A 25,116-nucleotide genomic window follows, 5' to 3' on the forward strand; every position below is an offset into this window, starting at 1 on the left:
CTGGTGCCAGGAGGTCACCAAGCTGCTGCCTCTTTTTGCTTTCCAGCAATGACAGAGAGTGTTAATTTGATTTCCAAAGGACAAATACATGTCATTCTGCAGGTTCGTGTGCCATTCACGTTGAACAGTTTGTGGACCACTAGCCTGTACTAACTAAAATGGGCTTGCACTATGCAAAGAAGCAGATAAACATCTCTTGCTCTAGATGGAGGATTTTCCACTACACAGTTCACTAAGAAGGACTAAGCCACTCTTCCTCTGTGAGACACCTAAGGAAAATATATGTATGGTATTTTCCATACATGAGAGCCAGCACTCCCCATCAAACATCAAGGCAGCGCTTAAGCAATTGGTGAAATAGCTAATAACAGACCCTGTCCCACTTCCATAATGGATTTTGCTGCTGAACACAAGAGGAGCAAGATCATACTGAAGAAGTAAAAACTGGCTTTGCAAAATCTAAGCCCATTAATGTGAGCTAGGTCCTTTTGCTCCAAATTCCTCTCCTTCCCCACAGACTCAACCTTCTTTCAGCTGAGGATGACTGTAGGGGATCATCTCCAGAGCCCATTAGATGCCGCTCCAAGGTTGGCCAAAGGCACTGTTGCTAAAGGACATGATGCCTGTGGCCTGACCAAGTTGCCTTTTCAGCATTCTGAGTAAAAGACAGAAACGGGGTTTTTGGCATTGGGATGCCAAGTACTGCATCCAGTTTTATTGTTGTTCTCTATGTTTAAAGCTGCTCCAAACACTGTCTCTGTGGTACTAACCCACAGGCCTCCACTACTGAGCAGTCTTTCCTGATATTTAGCATAAACTTGCTATTTCTCAGTTCTAGTCTGTAGTTCCCAGTAAATTTTGTTGTGCTAACTGTTCCCCCTCCTTCCTTGACCCCGATATCCATCAAACATTCACATGTTCCTAATTAAGGAAAAAGAGAAAATCAATTTCTAAGAAAATTGGAGCTTGCTTTGAGTAAGTATCATGCATATCTGGCTAATTACTTAACAGTTGGCATAAAAGCATCTCACAGCATGACAGCAGCAACACGTTGCTCTCCAAGTGCCAAAGCAAGCAGCTACTGGCTGGAAAAAGCCTAAACTGACCATCACGCAAGGTGTCCCTTCAATGTACCAGAAGGCAGGTAATAGGGGGGAAAAAAAAGTAGTTGTAACCTTCGCTCCATTTCTTGGCATTAAAGGAGAAAACCTTACCATTCAGTTCCTCGTGTAACACAGCCTCTGCAAACATGCAAAAGGCAGCATAACCTTTAAGTACAAATAATACAATTACCTAACCGTGACAATAGTACAGTACAGGTACCACTCAAACAAAAGGACAGGTTCTTCACTCCCTGCAGGATGGCTGTCCTGAAACAGTGGATTCCTCATTCCGTGGTGACCTTTGCTCTTTACCCCAATGGAAAGTGTTGCTGATCTGTGACACCCTGACAAAGCGCCAGCTCTGGGGTGTTATGAGCTGAGAGCGTCACCTGGCCCAGACAAACTGGACGGGACGTGTCACGTGCTCTGCTCAGGCAGGTGGCAGAGCATTTAAGTACATCAGGATCACTTCACAGCAAACCCCAACTACACTGGATTTTTGGCTTCACAGTACTATTTTTTTAAAATGAGTATGAGTTGGAGGATTGCAACAGCTTCTTTCAGTCAAGAAAACAGCTTTCTGCAACACTGCAGCACCAACGCTGCAGTACTTTGAGGGGCTCCACCATAGCTCAGAAGAACCTGATTCATTCTGATACAGAGATGCTCTCTCTCTGCTCTACCTTGAGAGGAGAGATTAAACTTTCAGATGTGTAATTTCTTGTTACCCTAAGCAACTCCAAGAAAACCCCTGAAATCTTGCTATTCGGGCTTCTTTCAGGATAAGGGTAATTAGACTGTGGTCCCACCTTTTTGATTATCTCAGTCCTTTTCACAGGGATGGCATTTTTTCCATTCTATCTTTTCTCATGTACATGGGAGTTACCCCTATTCTGCACAGTTCCCTCTGGTAAAAATCAGCACATGTTCATGAGTAAAATTCTTCTGCTACTTCAGACACAATGTGCCTGCTGCCATCTCTCTCTCCCCACCTACTCACTTGGCTATGCCATAACATAGTACCCAGGTACTGTTTTGTTCTATTGGAAAACAACGTTGTTTCTGATTGCATCAACTTAAATCCTCATGTTTCAGTGCTTGGATTGTTGTGGAAGGATTCACTGCTTGTGGTGAACCACTGTGCAAATTCTTTTGGTTCTCATTTGCTAACACTGAAAAAAACTGTGGATTAAATGTATCAAGCTACAGTTCTTACAACCACCATGAAATTTTTTAGCACGAGCTATGTAGGACACTATCATTCTCGATACAATTCCCTGTGTGTTTCATGAAACCAATATAAAATAAGGATTTTTTTTCTACATTATCAGTTATCCTCCCCACTTTTGTCCCAAGGAAAGTACATTTTGCCTAGATATAGTATTAGCTTTCATGCTGTATAAAACCAGTCTAGTGGGTTTTGTTTATCCAGAACGTGGAATACAAAGAAATTACTCATTTTGACAACACTAACGTTCTCCTTGAGGGCTTTTACCAAACCAGGTGTTGTTTTGAAATTGGTTAAAAACCATCACACCAATGATTTTGAATGCTTCACTGTCTCTAAAGACTACAGGAGCACCTGTGGCAAGTTACTGAATATATTGGAAATCAATTCTCAACTCTGATCTTAACTGTATAACTCAAAATTGTAGCCATTTCTTTCAATAACACAATTCCTCTTTGCTTCCATGTTTCTTAATGCAATAGAAAAGCCTGAAATAGTAAACATACAAAGGAATTAAATCAGAATGTATAAACCAGCAATAATGTTATTCTGTTTTTCAACATTCTAAATCCTTAAAGTTCAGCTTAAATAAACGTCACGTACCAGCTCTTTAAACACCGTTAGCAATGTAAGCAGCATTTCAGAATGCATGAAGTTCAACTTTATAAAAAATTACATCTGCAGGCTGTTAAAGGAGAATCTGCAAGAAATTTCAAACAATACTGTTCCTTGTGTACTGCACTGAAATAACAAGAAAGATGCATCTGGAAGCAGTTACTGGCACAGGACTTAAAGTATTGCATTACCTATAATGAACTAAATATTATTAATCAAGAGTTGGATATAATAGTGTGCCATCCAGCTGGCTTCTAATTCAATTAATTTACCTTCTTGAGAGATGACAACAGACTTTGATGACTTGAGGAGTTTGCTGTCTAGAGTCCAGGTGACAGCTGCAGGGGGATCAGAGGAAATCCGACATTGTAAAACTAATTTTTCACCATCTATTACTTGAGCATCCTTAAGCTTCTCTGTAAAGGATGGTGCTGTTCCTTTGCTTGCAGTTCCTTTGCTTTCAGCTTTTTTTCCAATTATACCGCCATCCACCACTGAGCACCCATGTTCACAGTTCCTGTCGTTCTTCTCTTCTTTTTTCACTACTGGTTTGGCAACAGGGGCTTCAGAATTGGGGGTGGCTTTCTGGGGTTCAGAATTGGTGCGGGCATTCGGTGTTGGGGTGCTAGCACTGCCATTCTCTGCGGGTGGCTTCTTCTTTGAGCCCAGCACAGATCTGAAATCTGGAGTGGCTGGCTTAGGAGGTGGCACTTTCTCTGGCAAAGGGGTTTTTGGGGTGCCTTTCTTGGCCAGCACAGAACGGAAGTCCACCTGCTGAGGAGCATGAACTTTCCTTTCCTCCTCTGACAAGGTCTTGGGTTTGACCTGCCGTTGCAGGTTTGCACGGAAGTCCATTTGCTCGGCTGGAATTTCTTTCAGTTCCTCCTCAGAAAAACTTTTGGTGCTGACTTTCTTGCCTAAAATGTCACGGAAATCAAGCTGCTCAGCTTCCTGCTGCCTCAAGCTCTCCTCCGTGTGTTCCCGAGTTTCCACTCGCCTCTTCAGCACCCCTCGGACGTCTTCCTGTTCTTCCTCAGCTGGTCTGGTTTCACTGCTGCTCTTTTTGAAACCACTTGTTCTACCAAATGTTAGTGTACCATGACCTCCACCATCTCTTCGCTCTCCAGAGCTGCCTGACTCCCTCCCACTAGGATCAGAAAAAGAAAAGAAAGAGTCAGCCAGGAAAGGGGCTGGTTTAAAAATGTCAGGGAACAATCTCAGAGCAGGAACAAAATGTGTTTATAGAAGGGGAGGTTGATTAGAGGAGCACACTCCATTAGTTTATTGCATCAATGATGACTTCAGGAGCCATATAAGGGCACAAACAAAAATGATCTTCTCTCCTCTGGCTTGGTACAGTGTGCTTAGCCTGTATGATGAAAACAATTTGTTGGGTCACATTTGGGGATTAGGTTGAACAGCAGCCAGACTGGGTCTGTAAGGGCAGGGAATTAACGGAGCAAAAAATAGAACCCACCCATGCAAGTCCCTGGGAAAAATACTCACTCTCTGAGCATTTCTGCTCTGGAAGCTGAACTCTCTCGCAGCATCAGAGACACCTGGCAGCTGCATTCTCCAACTTGGTTCCTGAAATGTTTAAATGAAATCAGAAAAGCAGAGGTTTCCCCCTCCAAAACTGTAACTTGCCTGAGCTAAAGTGGCTGTACTGTGTGTTGCACTAATGCAGCTCAAACCTAGTGTGATATTCCCCTTTCTTAAGGCCAGCACGGTGGTGGTTGGCTGAGTGGGTTTGTTCCCCTTATATTTGGAGTTAAGCTATATCAAATAGCTTTTCCTGATCTATTGCTGTCTACGCTGGGAACTACATACTCCCTGAACAAAAATCAAAGCAATTTACAGAATGAAGCAGCTGCAAACAAACAAGCTAAAGGAAAATAAATACAAAAGCTGGAAAATCCAGGCAGAGGAAGGGGCTATTTTGCAAAGTTGAAAAGCTTCCCAACTCTGCCTACTGTTTATTTATTCAAGTCCCGAGCTCTTAAGTTTCCTAATGTTAAGATATTAAAAACAGGGTCTCATTTCCTTCCCTCTCCCCCCGACCCAACCAATCAGCAAAAGCCATCTACATGGATTGCTCCAGCCTGTACATGTTTATATTAAAAAACATAAAAGTGTCACCATATATGGTACTGAGTACTTATTCTTCCTTTTGCAGAGGAATACCATGGATGCCTTCTGCAAAGGGCTCCCATTAAAGAAGTCATTAGCGTGCTCCCCCCGCCCCCACTGCACACTCCCTCCAGCAGATATATATCATCTTTCCAGCCCCAAACAGCTCTTCTCCACTTAACACAGGAGATGCCAAAAGCAAAATGTAACTCCCCCAGGCAGTAGTTTTTTTAAGCGTTGCCACAGCTCCCCTGAAGTCCTATTAAAAAAATAGACTGACCCCTTTGAACTGATTAAGGACTGGAGAGAACACACCTTACTTGTCCCTAAGGCCGTTAAGAACAAGAAGCCATAGGAACACATTCAACACTTCAAAACCAAGTCAGTCTATGCACACAGGAAACTGTTGTGGATAACAATCCATAAGGACAGCACTCAAAGCCACAACCCTGACTTCCCTCAATATAAAAGACTGGAGAGTATCTGAGTACCAAACGGAGACTGCCCAAAGGGCATGGGAAGTCCCAAGTCAGCGCAGACAGTATTCAAACCAGTCCCACGCAATGCGAGCTGAATGCTGGAGACCTGGCAGTCACTTCCTGTCGTGTGCAACCCCCATTTGGAAGCAAGATAAACAAAAAGAAAGAAAAAAAATGCATGTGTCCCCTGCTCCCAACACACCCATCGGTACCGAAAGATGGGTGGAAGCACTCTGAAACTGCTCAAGAACTTTCTCATTCACCAGAGCTACAGGGCTGCTAGCAGGCTTTCGGTTTAGCCCAAAGCCCTTCCTAGCAGAATCTCCCAGAGCTCAGTTACTCTCCCTTTAGGACGTAAAACCACTCCAAAGCTGACAGAGTAGGAGAAGCCTCCTAAGCTGAAAAATTGACAGTTCACAGCATATATCAAATGGAGAGGCACCACTGCTTAGCTTCTGTCACAACTGTACGACCATAGTTTTTGCCCACAAGAATTGTGTCACCAGTGGGAGAGGTTAAAGTACCAGCAACAGCACTCTCCCAGAAGAAGGATCTAGGAATACCGAGTGTCACCTTGAGCACTGTGATAAATGCCATTTCTGCAGGACCCATTTCTGCAATGCATCTTTCCCTCAGCAAAGTCGTCATATATACAAGAAAGCAAATAAGGAAGGCAAAATACAGCTCTCTAAACTAAGTTATTTTTCACAGGGTTTGGAAAATAAAGGAGGGGGTAAGAAAGCAGGACAGCAATTTTTTCTGTTTTTAAAACCTGGGAAGCACATACAAATTATGGCATGTGGGCCATGCAAGTGCCTACATGGACAAATGGTTCACAAGGTAGGTTTTTGTTCTTAATTATGATTTCTGATTCAAGTGAATGACTGAAAAGCAGACCACTGGATAAAAACCTCCAGTCTGTGTCTGATTCATCATGTCCTTGTCCAAAGGCTTAACTTTCTTAGGGCAAATTCTGGTCCCAATGAAATCAAAGCAAGTTTTGTCACTGATTTTAGGAGCAGGGAGAACAGAATTTTGTCTTCTGAATTCAGTTGCAGTGTCTAAAAAAGTGTAGTTAAGAACATTGACCCACCTTTGCAAAGTACTTGTAGTTCATAGGATGGAAAAAGAGAAACAAGGCAATAATAATTAAGAAGGACTGGATAGTTTAGATGCTAAATTCAATCCAGAATAATTCTGGAAACTCTGTAAACATTTTTACATTTACGCAATTTCAGAACCTAGTCAAGGCAAGGTTCATAGGGACAATTGGAAAAAATAGAGCTTTGCAGTGTACAAGCCCTACTTCAAGTCTTTCAGGTCTCTGCTGTTTTGAATCTTGGCAATAACAACATTACTTCTGCAACGTTACATTCTCCACGTTGGGATCATATCAACAAAACCCCTGACAAAGTTAGATCCCACTGGCTCCTTTTTTGTGGACTAACGCAGGACATGGATAAAAGTGACGCTTCATAGCTATGTGGCAAAGAAGTGCTTGGAAGTGTTGGATTTTGCAGGATTATTCTATATAATGCCCATGCTCAGGATTTATCTTTAATATGTCAATGAATTAAAAAAAAAACCAACAAAAAAAAACCAAATAAAACCCCAGCTGCAAAGCCTGAAGCAATTTTAGAAATAGCTCCCTGTTCTATTGTGGGATCAGTTTTCCCTGGAATGGCTTTTATGTTCAAAATGTCTTGAAATACTAGTTTCTTGGCAGAATCTACTCAAATATTTCCACTGAACCTTAGATGAGACTTATTGTCTGCATGTCCCCAGGAAGCTCTCTCTGGAGAAAGAGGGGGGGGAAAAAAAAGCACTGTTAATTATAGTGTGGGGACACACCAAAAATTCCTACTGGCCTACCAAGTGTGAGGCAAGTGTAGCAGAGTAAATTGGATTTTTTAAGAATGAACTGAAAAGGGTAAAGAAAGAAGTTGATTCCTAGCGATAGCTGGTGCATCAGTGCACGTCACTGCAAAGTCTCAGAATGAGGTTTTGCAACTCTTTTCTTAGTTAAATGGGGATACAGTCCAGACCCTATGAAGCTTTAACCCCAAAGAAAGTGCCTAATCTACTGGACCAGGCCTCCAGCTGACATAAAGCAGAGCAGCTCTACTGGCTTCAAAGAGGATGCACTGATTTACCTCAGTTGATGGTTCAGCTAAAAGGTTTTAATACCTGGAAGACTAGAACATTTTATTCGCATTTTACAGCATTGAGTGGGAGAAGGGAATGGGAAAGGGGTCATGATTTTCCTCCCTAAAAATAGACAATGAGTTGATAGCAGAGAACAAGGTTTGCAAAGTTTATTTTACACCAAGACAGAACTATATTTGCTGTGGGGTGTAATGGAATATAACCTTACAACTGTTTTTTATGTAACTTGAATTGCAGACTATTATTTGAGGTACCCCTGCTTTATGAGATGAATGTTTACCTCTGATTTTAATCACATTATTAAAATCTCTAAAAAGATTAATCAACACTAACCAAAGTTTTATGGAAGATGGGGTGGGGAAAAGGAGAAGGGCTCAGCTTCTGAAAAGGCAAAGGATAATAAAGCAGATGATTTGTTTAAGGAGCTGCAGGAGGATTTCTGAGGTCTCTGATGTTGACTGTGCCATTATAAAGGTTTTGCTCAAGAAACTCAGTCTCAGTCCAGTACTCCCAATTTCTCTGCAGTTAAGAGCATGCACACTGACTGAAAGAACATGGGATAGGATAGGGATACCTATGGGATACCATGGGATAAGAAAAGGATACCTATGCTAGCATCACTAGAAGAATGGAATGGATGGGAGGAGAAAAAGATATCTGTGGTTTTCTGGGTCAAAAAGGGGGTGTTATTTCTCGTCTCAATCATGATGGTTTCAAAGAGACTCTGACTGATTTCTTGTCCCTTAACGGCACAGGCCAGCAATTTTGCAGGCTGCCATGTTCAAACTTGAATAGGTGAACCTCAGTAGTGGATGAATCAGTTGTTCTTTCTATATTTATGCAACACTATTTCCAGAGGCCTGAGCAAAAACAAGCAGAGTAGGAAATGATTAGGAAAATTAAAATGAACAATGCAAATGTAGAGAAATCAGAGCTCTATGTAGGTTTAAAGCAAGGGCCAGGAGAGGCTAAAATGACTGACTTTTTAAAAGACAGCCTTAATAGTCTGCCATATAGCAAAAGGCAAAGCAAGCACACATCCCTAAATGATATTGAGGGAGTAAAAAGGAAAGAGCCAAACAGCAATCATTGATGGATCACACTAGGATCACAGTGGACTACATTCCTCTGTTGACTCATTCTGATAAAAGGAGAAAGAACCAGGAAGAGGCAAAGAGATGTTTCTTTTAAACCCAAATTTTTAAACCCAGATCTTTAATTTGTGAGCCACCAACATAAAAGGAAAATTGTGGAGAGATTAGGACAGCATTTAGGGCTTGAGAACAATGGAAAAGAAAACTGGAAAGTAACTAATGCTAGTAGGAAACCATGCCCTGACTATGTTGAGGAGAGCTGGAGAAGGAATGACTCCCTAAAGCAGCTGTGCAACATGCTTCTAAAATTAGCACATGAAAAGGAATTGCACATTTTATTTGAAAAGAAAATGATTAAGTTTAAAAATAATCCATTGTATATTGTCAGCCTCTCTATAAACTCCTTAGTGAATTGTATTGTGGTTTCTCAGTTACTCCATATTTTTAATGGACTATGTAACAGCATTAGTGAAGGACACTATGCACAGCCCTCCTACTCTCAGGTACTGTTAAGACTATTTCTGAATATATAAACACTTCTCAGTCAAATATTCAAGACAAATGCAGGCTGTTCAAAAGCTATTTAGACAAGATTATTTGCTGCTGGAAATTACTTTAGCTCTACTGCAAACATGAAGTTCTACAGCCAATATTTTTGCTCCTTGAGTATTCCTGAGGCAGCTGCTTCTTCATCATTCATGGTACATAAGTGAGTTCATGGTACATAAGCGACTGCCTAAAAACACATGGCCTTCTGTTCCCTGAATAGTATTTCACAAATGAGAGCAGGGCAAAAAGAGGCATCAGCAGTCCCCTGGCAATAATTGCAATGTAGCATTATTCATTATGAATTTGAAAAAGCCAACATGAATGCACTGATCTTTGTGGGACCCCCAGCTGCTTCTCCAGTAAAAGGAGAAGGGAACAACTGCATTAGTACGTAATCTGTTGTTTTCTTCTAGCTAAGACTTTACTTCTGTCGGCCCCTCAAAAATTCTCCTTCTCTGCTAATTTTATGAAGTAATTCCTTTTCTAACTGTACTTTCTATTGTGTGTTCCAGTCATGATGTTATCAGGCTTCCGCTTTGACAAAAGTCTTCAGTGACGAATTTGGCCTGGGTGACCAGCAGCCACAACCAGATCATTAAGGTTGACCTTGCTCAAGTCAGCCACAGGAAAGTACTCTTGGCTCCCATTTGCTCTTCCTCTTCTCTTCCCTCCTTCCTGCCCTCCCTGATGTTTTGCTGGAATGTCTCCCTGTCCTTCAGTGCTGTTTAAAGTGAAATCTCTCTCTGTTCTCTTAGCAAATTGTGACAGAAAACGCCCATGTCCTGGGCATGCAAACAGAACTGCAGAAACGCACCAGAAGAAGGTAGCAATTCTTCCGATTCGGCCTGCTATCTCCCGAACAGGTTACTGACCTTAATGAAAACTGAACACGCGATCTAGGTTAGAAACACCACCCACCTCCAGAAAGACTTTTCTGTACATGCAAGGATGTATGTAGACATGACCTTCGCAAATCAGCATTGTGAATGCCCTAGATGACTTTGTCATTACCCTAAAATATTGGTCAGCTGATCGTGAACAAACCAATTCTGAAATCAGTCAGTTCATAATTTATTACAAAGAGTACAAAGTACAAAGTAAATCTGCTAAATGGCTTATTTGCAAAAAGGTCATGGCACATAGCTCTATTTACATAAATGTTAGTAACAAGACTTGAATATAACAGTAGAAAAGCTTCTCTATGGCAAATCTTAATATAAAACAGCTACAGTTTTCTAAAGTACACTACTCTGGTGAAGAGCAAGTAACCTGTCTGATTTGCATACAAAAACAACGTATACTGAGGCTAGCTTGTGGCTGCCTGTGGTAGTCTATGGAAACATACCTTAGGACTAGACATCTACACAGTGACAGGTCCATCATTGGGGCAACAATTTTTTTCCATTTCTGACACTGGTTGGAAAAGCAACCAGAAATATAAAAAATTAAACTCACTGCTTTAGAGGCTAAGTGGGTAAAATTTATTAAGAAATGCCCTGTCTCTTTGAAGAAGACAGGAACAATTTATTTGCAAGCGAGCAAATGACAATTCACTTTTTGAATTTTGTACCAGACTGAAGTATATGAAATAAAAATAGCTTGCTCACAGCATGAAAAAAAACCCAAAACAAACCACCATACAACAGGCAAATGCAAGTGGTACAGAACTGCAATGCTAATAGTTTGTAATATTGGGCAGTATTTGTCTATTCTGTTTCCTGGACTAGTCAGTCTGGACTAAAAAGGTAGTGTGCGGAGCAAAGCAGATAATTTTCTTCCAGTGTCACAGATTCAAACATCCATGATGGCTAAATAAATTTTAATAAAGTCACAAATATTAGCCAAATAAGGCAATACATCTATGCACAGTAAATAGCGTAGAATGATAACATCAGTTTAACGTTGTACACTAAGTTTTCTAAAACCATACAGGGAATATGTAAGTATGCCCAATCTTCATCATTCGAGGTGGAAAATGCTACAGCACTTTCTATAAAATAAAGCAGCAGCAAATCTGATGCTTGGTTTAAAGGACGGTTATTTTACCAACAGAAAAAAAAGCTAAATTCAGAACTGCTCTTCCAAATTTTGTAGGACAGACAATAAGGTCAAAGCATCAAGATGCCTCTGTTCAAAGATATGTCAGAAAAATGAGGCTCCAACTTCCATATAAAATTCAGACATTTTAAACATGGTCAGGAAACACTCTTCTCTTACAGATATGGATCATAAATACGTGGAATGACTCTTCCTGGTCAGTTTGTTCCTATGGGAAGGGGGCATCATTAAAAAATATCCAAAGAGATGCCAAACCTGATAGACAAGAGCCCCAAAACAGAGACATGGATTGTGACTTCCCTTGCTAGAAACACACATTGCTTCTCATACTGCTGCTACAAAGCTTTGCTTTTCAGGATCCAAAAAGAAAACTGTGTGCCACTTCGCCCTTCTTCCTGACTTTTCTCGTGTTTCTCCTTCCCTCTTTTAGTTTTATTAAATGTCTGTTCCGTTCGTCCCTCAGAAATACTTAGTTCCTTTAGTACTCTACATTTCTGTGCAAATAGGAGGGACCTCTTGTCTTGTTCAAGGAGGAACAGGAGAAAGAAGGGATGTTTGTCTCCACCTAGGCAGTTGAAAAGTCAAAGGCAAATATAACAGGCTTTTTCTTGGCAAACCTACCTGAGCTGAATTTCATATTGCCCTGCATGACGAGACTGCACATTCCTCAAGATCAGTGTGAAGATGTCTTCATTTTGCAGGATCTCATACCCTGCTCCTGGCATTATTTCTTGCCCATCTTTAAACCAGTGAACAGTAGGGAAAGGATCTCCAGCAATGGCACAGGATATAAGGACATTTTGCCCAGGAGCTGCAGTCACTGATCTTGGTTTGCTAATGAACCAAGGCTGAATACCATCCTGAGGTTCTGTAGTTTACAAACAGAGTTTACAAATCAAGAGAAAATATCACGCTTAAAAGGAACTAATAAACTAACTTTAGGCAAAGCAATTACAGAGAAGCAAAGTTATTTTGAACACTTAGGGTGTAAGTTTTTAACCTGATAATAAGTCAGGCTTTAATTTTGGAAGTAACTATCATTGGTACTATTATTAATCATTTACTTGGCACTTTACTGGCTCGATCCAGACTTATATTAAGATCAAAAAAAAGAGACTTTAAAGCCGCCCTAAAAGGAATCTTGAAGATTTGTCCTTGGAGAATATGGACAGCAATAACTTTAAGGGCAAGCGACAGCACTATGACTGCCGTGCAATTCAGAGCTCATGTAATAAATCATCATTGGCAATAGCATAAAATTGCATTTAGTATAAAACACTGACCCTGAGGCTAGACCTCAGGGAATGTTAGAGAATAGAGAACGGTCTGAATTTAGAGCAGACAGTGATGACAGACTACAGACCCACCCCATGAGGCACAGCTCTCTGAAATCCTGGGGTCAAGACTATTTATATGAAAAAATACTAAATGTCTCCCATCAATCTCCAATAATTCTAAATAATGACTATAGGAAAATGTTGGCTCAGAGTAAGATTAGACAAAGTCTAGTGTCAGGAAGCTAGTAAATGCCCAAATCACAGGAGGTTTTTAAGTACTTTTGTGTTTACTGTGGGATTTATATCTTATGTGGATATTCGAAGCCAAAATTTGAAGACTTGGTCCTCAAATTGCAGAAATCATTCTTCACCTGTTACCATTACAATGCTAATATTAAAGAAGCCAGGATTCCTGGCTCCTGGGCAGCTTTTCCAAATGCTCAGTGCTTTAATTAGAAAGAAAAACATCATTAAATGGTTTACATTTAGTCCACAGCTAAGCAAGTCTTATAATTATAATCTGAAGCTGCATTTAGCAGAAGTTTTGCACGGTCCCTAGGAATAGGACTGAGGAATGCATTTTTGAAATAGTAACATAATGTTCCAGAGTGAAAAGATTTTTTTTAAAGTTGCTTCTGCTCAACATCCTTGTTAATTCAGATGCAGAGACTGAGTATCCTTCACAGCAGACTTTATAAACATTCATCCACTTTAAAGAGACACTCCTCCAGCATATCAGAATGATTTCCTTTTCGCATTTCCTAAGGTGGAGAAGAACTTCATACCTTGTACAGTCAAAGTAGCCTGGGTCTGAGTCTCTCCTAAGTCATTCCAGGCTTCACAGGTATATTTGCCTGTGTCTTCAGGAAATACTTCCTGGATGTACAGACTGTACTCATTGCCTTTTTTCTCAAAGTGGAAATCTTCTGTCTCCTGGATTTCTTTCCCATTGTGCAGCCAGATAATTTCAGGAGGTGGGTTAGCTGAAAAATAGGAAACAAAAAAATCTGAGATAAACACAAAAAACCTCAGTGTGTGGCTGAGAGGACAAACAAGGTTGATTGTTTTCTGCCACCTGACTCTCAATTTCATCTTCAAAATCTCCTAGAATTTCACTATCTCTGTTGATGCTATGAAATGTGGAATAGTTCTAAGCCTGTCTTCTTAGAGTTAAAGTACAAATGAATGAGGTAAGTGTGTATACAACAGGGAGGGGAAATGATTTGTAGATACCATGAAGGTAGCTATCAACGGTTTTGACTGCCTAAGCTGATACCAGGACTGATCTCTTCTACAACACTAATCTTGTCCCCAGCTGACAGGTATTCATTCATGTTCAGTTCATAACACAGGCTATTACAAGTCCTCTGAGACTTAGTTTCAGTTCAACAGGGGGACTTGATAACAGTAAGTAGATTATTATTCCAATAAAGAAACCCTTCTATTGGTCTGAACACATTCAGCGCTGGCCAACGTTCATCCACCCTGAAGATCAGATAAGGCAACCCTAATTTCTACTTCTTAAAAATTGGTTACTTGAAACATTATTTGCAAATACAAAGACACTTTTTGGAGAAAGGGAGAATGGTAACAAGTGCACAACTTAGCAGCAGCACCAAAATTTTTAAAATAATATTTCTTCATTGCAACACACCTGATACCTCCACTGTCATTATCACTTGACTTCCATCCATTACTTTGAGGTCAGTCAGGCCTCTAAGGAAGATGGGTGCAAAAGTCTCGTTTAGCTTAACAGCGTGTGCACTTTCCATCTTCTTGCTGCTCTTCTTTTCTGTGAAGTCAAAAGGAAAACAAAAGGGGTCTCTTACTGGGATTTCTCACAATGAGCTTCAACTGACCTTAGGTTCAAACTGATTTTGAGTCAGTGGTCTTGTTTCAGCTCCCAGAGAACAATAGCACTGTAAACCACCCCAGTTGTTTACTCTTGACAATTGTCCAAGAAGAAAGGCCAAAGAAAGGGGAATGAAACTGTCCTTCCTCCAAAGACCCTCCTAAGTCAACATTAACATATATGGTGTAGTAGCACACAGAAATTTGCGCTCACTTTCCTCAAGTACATGCGCCCATGTGCAGAATAATACCATCCTTGCAACTCAATGCCTTTTATCTGTGCTAAATTCACATAAAAAAAGCTTAAAATACGTTAACAAGGTGTTTTTCTCATAATCGATGAGTTAAAAATTTAAACTCACAAGAATATAGGATTTGCCACTCTGTGTGAAACTACAAAACCATTTTGTTTGCTCGACTGCCAGTATCAAACGGGTTTGAGTATAATAGATTAGTTCACCACACGCCTCTGCTGTATTATACTTAGCCAACTGTATAATGATGGGAAAGATTGAAACCTGAGCGTATACCACAAAACATAAGCTATGGATTAGGGTTTTTTTTAAGGATGTACAATCAAATGATGAGGGTTGGAGTTAAAATTAATCACTCTTAAAAATATAATTTAGCTATGATACAACATTTCCACCATCTATAATGGTCTTTTCTGCCTCAGATTTACAGGCTATGAAGCAGGCTCATTGACTGTGTCCTGTACAGTATACCAGACTAGGAAGATACTTTTGCTCTAAAGACCGGAGCAAAGACACTTCTGGAGCCAAGGCAGTGATCATTACCAAATGCAGGAAGTCATAAATATTTATAGGTCACTTGGATACACTTTTTGTTTCGTTTACCTTGAGTTCAGACCTCTTACATCTTGCCACTATAATGCCAACTCTACCTTCTTGCCCATATGTGAAAATAATTTCATTTTGCTTATTACCGCCTTGAAAATTTTCAAAGGTTTATCAGATCACCCAAAATAGCATTACAGCAACATAAAGTGCCAGGCTGAAACAAAGCAGCCATTCATAAAAGGACAATGATTAGAAAAGCTGGAAGCACCTCACTGAACAAGTCCACTGAACCTCCTGGAGGCCAAAAGTTAAGCTTGTCCCAGGGCTATTCAAGCTCCACAAAAATTTGGAAGCTTCTTGGAGAGGAAGTTTTTCCCCTCTTCTCTAGCAAAGCTTTTTCTAGCCAAAATCTTGTCCTGCTGGCTTATGTCATAGGTCTTTCCTTGGCACTGAGTAGAGAGACATTGATGCATGGGAGAATGGAAATACAGGAACTGATGAGACCCACTCCGCTCAGTGCAATGGACTTAGCACTCTGAAATTCCCATCAGGCCACATTGATCAGTCTCAGGGCTTCCTACAGCACCTATTTAGAAGTGACTAATGCTGTATAGAAAATAGTCATGAATTTGGGTCAAACCCAACTGCTGCAAGAAACTGCTCTGGTTCACCATATTCCTCTGTTTTGTACTGTTTACTCAGGAAAATTGCTGCATACATCTGCTAGACTGGGCAATACCAGCACATTGCCCTTCGCTACATTTCTAAAGCCTTGCAGAAAACTCTGTTGTCCCTCAGAAACAGATCTGGCAGGGGAAGCAGAAATCCACAAAAGTGGGAAAAGGAGGACAAGAAGAAGAAAGGAGGGAAAGGAGAAAACAAGAAAAGTAGTAAGACAGGGAAGAGGCATGGAAAAAAAGAGAAAAAGACACTAAGTAATGATAATGTTTCTATAATCCCTTTCATTGAAATAATACATAGCATTAGTAATAGAAGGAAGAAAGCAGACATGAAATAAAAGAAAAGTGGGGAGAAGAAAAAAAAATAGATATAAAGCAGAGATGTGGTGCTAGACTAACAGAGAAGCAGTCTTGGAGTATGATCAGAAAAGTTCAAGCCTACAGAGAAGGACTGATAACAGGAAAAAGAGCTGAAGCCGCTCCCTTGAGAGGGTTAACAGTGACTGGGAGTTGAGCTTGCTGGTAGTGGCTCTAACAGCAGTTCTCCCAGAACAGACCGAGCTGCCTCTGGCAAAGCCCTAGTACAACTGGCACTGAGCACTAGCAGCACTCCACATCCCTCCCAGCCGGCTCTTTGCTTCATTAGACTGACATACCTGCTCCATGCAATCTAAATACATGGATTTCTGTTATCAAGAAAGACAATACGGTGTGACAGGCTCCGCTTATTAAAAAGAATGGGTGAGGGGCTACAGAATGAATAGCATAAAATCACCTTCCAAAAGAAATTTTTCACTATTTGTTCACAAGAAATTTGCTCACTATTCGTAAGTGAAGCTTCCTAACTGATATTAAGGGGTCAGAACTTGGCTAACCATCACACAAATATTAAAAATAGTGTTTACACTGAATTTAAGCACTGCGCAGCTTTATGATGATCTCTTGTTTAGTACTTAAAGAGAACATTATGATGGTGGCTAAATAACAAAAGAAGTAGAAACGTTATGGTATATGCATAGTTAAAGGACACAGCTTCAAAAGTGCAAGAAAAGTTACTGGAGAAATGAATGAGTTATTTCATTAGGGGAAGCTGAATATAACTATGCAGAGGAACTGTTAAGTCTGAAATATTGAAAACTTGAGGATCACTCCAGGGGCAGAAGCAAAGGCAGTTTTTTATATCAGAACATTTCTGAAGACATTCCTATGTTTGCAAACCTATGGTATGCCACTGCATGTACACTGCTTGATTTAGACCAGCCCATGAAATGCTACTTGGTTTCTCACTAAATATCAGAAAGCAGCAGTAAAAACGGCTCTCTTTTTCATTGCTGATGTTCTTTAGAGCACAGAGGCAGTGAAAGCAGTTCTTTACCGACCAGATACAAAATCCGTTGCATGTCAGGGCTCAAAAAAGCCTAAGCAGTTGCAAATTCTACCCAATTCACGTCAGCACCACCTGCGAAATTAGAAGCTTGATTGTGGCCAAGGCAACCAGTATTCCTGTTCAACTGTAAGACATCCAGGACACAATAAATACATGGCTAAAAAGACTGACTCCACAGCAACTTCCTTCAAAACACAAGCATTCCCCCCTGCTTTTTAAAGATGTGTTTTTAATAGGGATCTCTGATTTTATGCTACTGTTGTTTGACAGTGTGTGTTGATTGTACCAACTTAAGCAGAACATCAAGATTGTCTACTGTTTCTTAACTTTACAGTAACAATTAAAAAGACTTGAGTTCTAATCCATAGTTCTAAACGCTATTCGTTCACTAAGAAATCATATGGACTCATTTCATAGAACGTTCCTTTCTTTATTTAAAATTTTGTATTTTGCACTTCTTCTAGACTTAGAAAAAAATTAAGTATATCTACTGACAACTTTATTTTCTAGCAATGCTTTGCACAACACAGCACAGCCGGTTTTTGCTATATTCTTCAGTTTTATTTGCTCTTAGTCTAAAATCATTCCATTTTCTCAAAAGGGACTGACACAATCACACAGAATCCAAATTGCAAGGCCTGGATCTTAACTATTATCAAGATCTCTGAAGCTTGTAAATGCTTTTAGCTGTGTATTTTTCATGTAGCATCATGCAATAACTCAGTGCTCCTCTAATGAAGGCTTTAACATTACACAACTTTACTACTAGAGAGCAGTGCTATACATTTGCCCAGCTCATTTTAAAACACCTAAAGGTTTCTTCACTTTTACCCATGGCCTTGCTTGCAAAAACTGCACTGAGTTTGTTTTTGGAGGGCACTTGGGAAGAGAACGGAAACTGCTCATCAACAAACTCTTTATAATCCAAGATTAAACAAATAACTCTGTTCCCACTTATGGTGAAAGGATACTGTATGATTCCACTTCCTTTTGAAAATACTTGGCTAATTATTTTGCCAGGAAAGTGAGATAAGGAAAACCATATGGAAAAGCCAGGCATTTTTTGCCAAAAAGTAATTTCAGGAATTGTAACAACCAAGGAAGCTCACATTCCCTGGCTACCACTAGTTGCCAGCTAACCTCATACACAAGGCATCAGGTACAAAATCTGTGACTTGCACCAGGAAAATGGAGGGCAGGAAGGCAAGAAAAACAGCACTCGAACAAACAGGCAAGCAGCATGCAATGAAAAGCCTGTTTTAGGGCTTTCCATCCCTCATCCCCTTTCACCACATGAACTATGCAGGGGATTCAAAGTTAACGTGATCTTCAGCAACAGCTCGCTCCAGAGCCCAAAGCAGGGGGAAAGAGGAGAAAGAAGAAAGCACAAGTCCAGCTCCAAACTCAGATACTACTAGTCACCATGCTTCTGGCAGAAACAACTTCTACAGCACTGTGGGGTACTTCTGCTGCCAAAGGTACAGAGCAATATAAATATGGCACATCTCACATCAGAAAGCCAATCTGGAACCTAAAGAAAGTTTAGTCAGATATCAGCATAAAGGCCATGGCTTTCTTATGTATCTACCATCCTCAAGCTTAATCAACTGGATGTGAAATACAGCAGATCCAATCTCTTCCTATTATGTTAACGTGCTCTAATCACCTACAGCTGTTTAACATCTCCCCCACCGCTCTTACTTCCTATTACTTTGAATTAGGAGTAGGTTTACTTTTAAGAATGAAAAGCAGGAATATAGCAGATAACGGATATCAATACTGTCATAATGACTACAAAAATTCTAATTTAAGCAGTTAATTTTCCTCCTCCCCTTCCCTTCCCCAGTCAACTTTCACCGCTGCAGTGAGTTCACCCCAGGGGGATCATGATTCATTCAATTCAAGAGGAAGAGCAGAAAGCACTACCTCGGATGGGCTTGATAAAGCACAGGTACATTTTATTAATTTTTTGGACCACACAACTAGTTTATTTTACCGTAGCTTATAAAAACAGCTATAATTTTTAACCACAACTGTTGATTTTGCACAGAAGCTCAAATCACGCAAGATAATACACAAGATGCGATTTTCTCAAAGGCTGCTGATAGAGCACCTGATTTCCAAAGGCTCTAATAAAATTTGCAGCTCAAAAAGACTAACCATCTTTGCTCAGAGCTGAGATCTAGCTTAATACATGAGCCCAACTGCGGCATTCTCTGAAGAGCAATGGTCTGTCATTTTGATAGGCTTTCAATGAGGTGTTACAAAGGGTGACAGATTTAAAAGCCCACCACAGTGATCCCACTTACGCGGTTCCTGTGGTTTTTTATCTTTCTACAGGCTTTACTATGCATGAATGTTGGGAAATAGCAAGTAATAGGGTGCACAGCTCAGCGGGAAACAAATACAACACTCCACACATATCACTCCAAAGAGCTCAGTGCTTAGCCTGGGAGATCAGAAATAGTAAGCAAAGCTACCTTATATACCCACATATGTTTTATACTAGCAAGAATAATATAGGCTTTTCCCACGGTGTTTCCTTACCCTAAGGCTTCATTTTTTATTAGAAAGACAGTCTAATAAGCATCCAAGCCTATGTCTAAAAAAGCCATTTAGTGTATTAAATCCTCAGAGATTAAGGAGAATTCATATCCTTCCAGTTTCTTACCAAAAGACAGATTCTCAGCATTTTTGGAAGGCAGTAAGGAGGAGATATATTGCCTCTGATGCACGACTATTTCTATTCATCTCTCTTTCTACTTCCCTGTGTTTATGTAATCAATAGTAAATTAATCCATCTACAGCTACCACATCAAGCATCTATTGATCTATTAATATCTATTAATAGAGATACAAAGTGATAAATAACGCTTTCCTATTCTTTGACTCTTCCCATTCCAGGATCTCAGAAGTGCCTTACATCAATTTAACTTCCATGTATCTGCAGACTGGAAATTATTACAAGACTATTATTATTGTTAGCTATGGGCCCAAGCCAAACACTTGAATTTTGGAGAATCTAGACTTGAATCAGAATTTGGTGCTTGAACACAACTGTAAACATACTTGTATCGTAGAATGATAAGCAGAGGTGAGTTATTGTGTTGAAGGCGTATGTGTATACCTGAAAAAAAAAGGAAAAATTCATGCTGCCACACATAGTTAAATTAATCTACTCCAAACGAATTGTACAATAGACATATGTATCAATTTAAATGAAAGTATACAACCATTTACCTTCTAAGGTAAAAGATATAGATAAATCTATACATATAGAGAGAAGGAAAAAGAATCAATAATTACACTGTGGCATTTTCATTCCTAGATCTGCTATTGAAACTAAAGTGAAGAAGGAAGTCCAGATTTGGACACAAATGTTAAGAAGGTCTCCAAAGACTGTACCTGGGTTCTACCCGGCCTCTAACCGACACAGTTAACATCTTATGGACATCATCTATTCTAGTAAATTTTCTTGCTCATTTGCCTGCCCAGACGTACTGAAGACTTTTTAACGTGAGCTGCAAAGTGCTGACATCTCCTGTTGGAATATCAGGCTTTCAGCGTACTCAGCTATGCACAAGATCAGGCTTACGACTAGTTACAGTCAAGGACATACAAAGAATAAAGTGTTTGCTGCCTTATGTTCAGAACACTGCGAACACGCTGTTTAGTCTTAGAAGAGATTTAATTATACTCGAGGAATCTGTTTGCCAGAATCATACGGTTAGCTGCCAAATAATGCCTAGCCTGAGCCGTGTGAAAGGACTGTCTCTGCAACATTTACCATTTATGGTGTTTAAGTATCATTTGGCTCAGAGGCTAAGATGTCAACTGAGCTGAAGCAAATGCTTAACTCAAAAAGCTCTCCACGTGAGCAACTCAGAGAGAGAAGCAGCAGATTCCACTAAAATCTCTCAAAGCAAGACTCACATTTACACATATACATACAGTCAGAGCTGTAAAGGAGCCCGGCCAGCTGAATTAAAGACTTTTGAGTTCTACCTCCCCACATATTTTCTATGTAAATAACTCCAGCTGTTACCAGATCTCATGTTAACACTACCGTCGACTCAAAGAATAACAATTTTATAGGCAGAAAATTGATATTAGGACTTTCATCTCATCTGTCTTTCTTCCCATAAAGAATTTCTTCGTCTCAGGCTTGAAGCGATATGAGTAAAAGAGTCTCTGCAAGTTTTCCAAAAATTCCAAACTTGATTTATACTAGCATAAAAAAATATGAGACCTCTATCTACTTGAGACATGTAGGGACATTTCTGCCTTGTTAAAGATATCAGGTTGGTATGCCATTTTGCAAACTTAGATCATGAGAACTAGACATATAATGACCTAGCAGTGTTCTTTAGACATCTACCTCCCATCATTTTTTTCTGCAGGTATAATCTATTTCTGCAAATGGAAGGCTAGGGGTTTTACATAGCCTTGGGAGATGCTTTCACTGACGAGCTGGGCCAAGTTATAGCCTGGATGTTGTACCTCCCCTTACACAGAAAAACCCTTAACCCAAGACTGACAATATGCTTAGCCTACACTAGCCAAGGTGCTTAAGGATATATTTAGGAGGCTGAGTTCCATTTCATCCAGTCTGGCGATCTCCCTGTTTTCCTGCAGGACTGCAAGCTAGTTCTCCAGTCCCATCCTGCAGCTCCATGAACGCTCTGCCTTTCTTCTCTGAGTCTTTCTCTCTGTATGGGATGCCACCAGGTCATCAGTGTTTTCACCTCTGATTTGTCTTCCCAGCTTCTTCTACAGCCCACAGCATTTGAAAGAGATGCCATCCCAGGAATCCTACTGTCAAAAGGCTGACCATACCAGTAAGACCCATTATTTGGGGAAAATCCAGTCAAAATCTTAACTTTAAGTTCAGAGGACAGAGATACAACATAGTCGGCTGAGGTCACTGCAAATCACTTCGCAGTCAGCAGACTGAATTCCTCAGTGACAGTCTCACTGGAAGTTTTTGCTGCCAAAGTGGTATTTGCTCTTGCCTTCAGAACTGTCTGCCTTACTAACGACTAACACTGTTTGCAAGCTATTTACATCAAGTGATTGCTCTTTTGTCACCGCCACAGACAGCAACTCCATGGAAGGCTTGAGAGCATGTACATGTACCAAATGCATTTATAAGGCAGCTTAGCTGGCCCACTCTAACAAATTCCCCAATGTTAGATAGACCGCTAGAAACTCATGCTGATACCTGGACTAGTACAGTACTGTAAACGCAATTCTACCAGTCTGACATAGAGAACTGCAGAAAAGGTGCTTCATATATGCTAGACCAACCTGGCTTAACTGCAGTGAAATGTGCACACTGCTGAGGCAGAATTTCACCTTCGCATGTACAGCCTCAATTTCTGTGTGGCTGCACAGGTGGAATTTAAATTAAATGCAATGCATCATCATGTGCAGAGATATCAGCTCCAGTAGAAAAAAACTGGGCTCTGCGTGAGCAGAACTCCAATGGACCCACAACAGGAACAGGCAGCAATAGAAAGTGCAAGTATTCCCGAGGACGCTGTTAGCATAGAGAGTTACAGCCCTTCTCTAGTAAATCCACACCAGGAACAGAATGGCTCTGTTAGCTACGGTAATATTAAAATACTTCTGCTCACTCTGCTGAGTCAGTTATCAAACAGATACTGTGCTAAGAATGCTTTTAAGGGACAGTTCAAATAAGACTTGGCTTGATGGCAAGGATACATTTGAAGTTAGAAGAATATAAAGAAAAAATGAGAGAACCAGCAGCATCATATTTCTGGGTGAGAGCTGGTGTCAGAAAGGAATTCTGAAACACACAGCTTTGACCAAAGCCTCATTTGGCATTTATGTGCAGAAAAGATAAAGTAATTCTATTAGGCTTTGTCTGTGCTCAGCTGCCTCTTCCTGATAAAGTCATATTAAAAAAACTCAGCAAAACAAGACTTTATCCTGAAAAAAAAGAAAAAAATGTTATTCCATTATGACTGTGGAACTGCAGCCAGGACAAGGCCTGATTAAAGTGAAGCTATATTGAAACATCTCCAATGATACATAACTATGCAAAATTCCTGCACTCTGTTCCTTTGCTCTACTGCAGAGGAACGAGCTGCTCGTAGGACTCATACTCTAATCTGTATTAAGGCACTTAAACACTTCTGTATAGCACATTTTTTCCAATCTGTAAAATGGAAACCTCATTCCTCTAAAACTGAAATATCAGTGTTTGACAAAATCAGAGCTTCAAGGAGGGGTGCTAAAGCAGGTGTTAAGAGTGGTACGTCTATCTAGCTAGGTATATTTTCTATGCCAAATGTACATACACAAATTCTGTTACACAGCTTCTCCTATGCGGACAATTTTACTTTTGGGCTAGAGGACAGCATAGACTTTCAGAACCACTAAGGACACAGCAGGACCTGCTAACTTTCAGTATGGGGTCTTGTGTTTATGGGGAGGGTTCATCTGCTAAGACTGAGCTTGGATCAGTAAGAAATGACATTTTGGGATGAGGACAAGGATAGGGCACTTTTCAGTATTAACTGTCTACTACACTTCCCAATTTCTTTCCATCTGCTCCCCCAGGTCACTAATTGCCTTTGGTTGAGAGAGGGCAGAAAGGCAGATGTGTGTAAGCAGCATATAAGCCCTTATGCCTAGTATAAGTGTCCTGCTGACATCTAGGTGGACTCTGCACCTGGGAAAGGAACCTCACCTCCTTCACGTTAACATCTGGGAACACAGACTGAGGAAAGAGAGTCTTTTTTTTGCTCCTCTCCAGTTTTTCTCTAAAAACTGACAGCAAAATGAAAACAATGACAATCAAAATGGACTTTCTGAGAAGCTGTTTTGTTGGGACAGTTTTTACAGAAAAGGACCTTTGTTTTCAGTGTGGTTGGCCATACTAACCTAGGGACTCTATACTGTGTCCCCGTTAAATACTTGAACAACAAGTTGCTAATTTTGTAACAATAATCTGAAGAAAGATACCTCTAAGAACTTGCCATCCCTACTTAGCCCTATATACTCCAGCTTAAAGTGTCTAAAATTTTCAGATTTCTTTTTAACAACCTAACTCGAAGACAGATGCTTCCCTTAGACAAACCCGTCTCTTCTTTTCCTCACTTGGATCTTCCTCTCCTGTATCTCTGCTTCTCCCCCTGCATCCTGCTGTCCACAAACTCATTCTTTAATTCTCACCTTTCCACTGATGCTGAATATCCAGCCTTATACACTCACAGCTCTTTTCCATGGTCCTTCCATTTCCCTATACTTCTGATAACAGTCCTCCCATTTCCCTGTGCTTTGGTAATGGTATTCACAAAAAAGCTTCTCATGTATACTCAGCAGAAACATGCACATCACCCTGTTCTCAAACCAGTGCCTTTGGTCCTGAGCCTTTTGATTAAGAGCCATTTTGCATGCTGATTTTCTCACACCCATGACAAAACACTTATCCCTGACATACTCTGCTTTTCTCTAAAAGTTGGCCATGCTCTTCTGCTTAGGTAAGACTCTTCCTTCTGCAAGTGAGATTTCTGTAAGATTTCTGCACTAGAGTATATATATGTTTGTGTGTAATTTTTACATCAGCTGATAAGGCAAGGTAGTCAACACGCTTCTAAATACTGTCAACGTGTCTGCTCCCAAATCTGAAAGAAATGGATAGACAGACAAAACTTGCACTAACGAAAGTGCC

General features: G+C 40.3%; 1 protein-coding gene across 3 annotated transcripts in view; it reads right to left on the bottom strand.

Moving 5' to 3' along the window:
• The window catches only part of MYLK (myosin light chain kinase), a 231,318-nt gene that overhangs the window by 72,512 nt on the left and 133,690 nt on the right, over positions 1 to 25,116 (bottom strand). For all 3 annotated transcript variants that reach the window (XM_013960570.2, XM_013960571.2, XM_013960573.2), the window contains exons 14-18: positions 14,354 to 14,491; positions 13,485 to 13,682; positions 12,044 to 12,290; positions 4,453 to 4,533; positions 3,219 to 4,093 (exon numbers count right to left, since the gene is read on the bottom strand). In XM_013960570.2, coding sequence (XP_013816024.2) covers positions 3,219 to 4,093; positions 4,453 to 4,533; positions 12,044 to 12,290; positions 13,485 to 13,682; positions 14,354 to 14,491 — 1,539 coding nt within the window. The remainder of the gene's footprint in view (positions 1 to 3,218; positions 4,094 to 4,452; positions 4,534 to 12,043; positions 12,291 to 13,484; positions 13,683 to 14,353; positions 14,492 to 25,116) is intronic.

This window comes from Apteryx mantelli, chromosome 6, assembly GCF_036417845.1.
Source record: "Apteryx mantelli isolate bAptMan1 chromosome 6, bAptMan1.hap1, whole genome shotgun sequence".
NCBI classification, from domain to species: Eukaryota; Metazoa; Chordata; class Aves; order Apterygiformes; family Apterygidae; genus Apteryx; species Apteryx mantelli.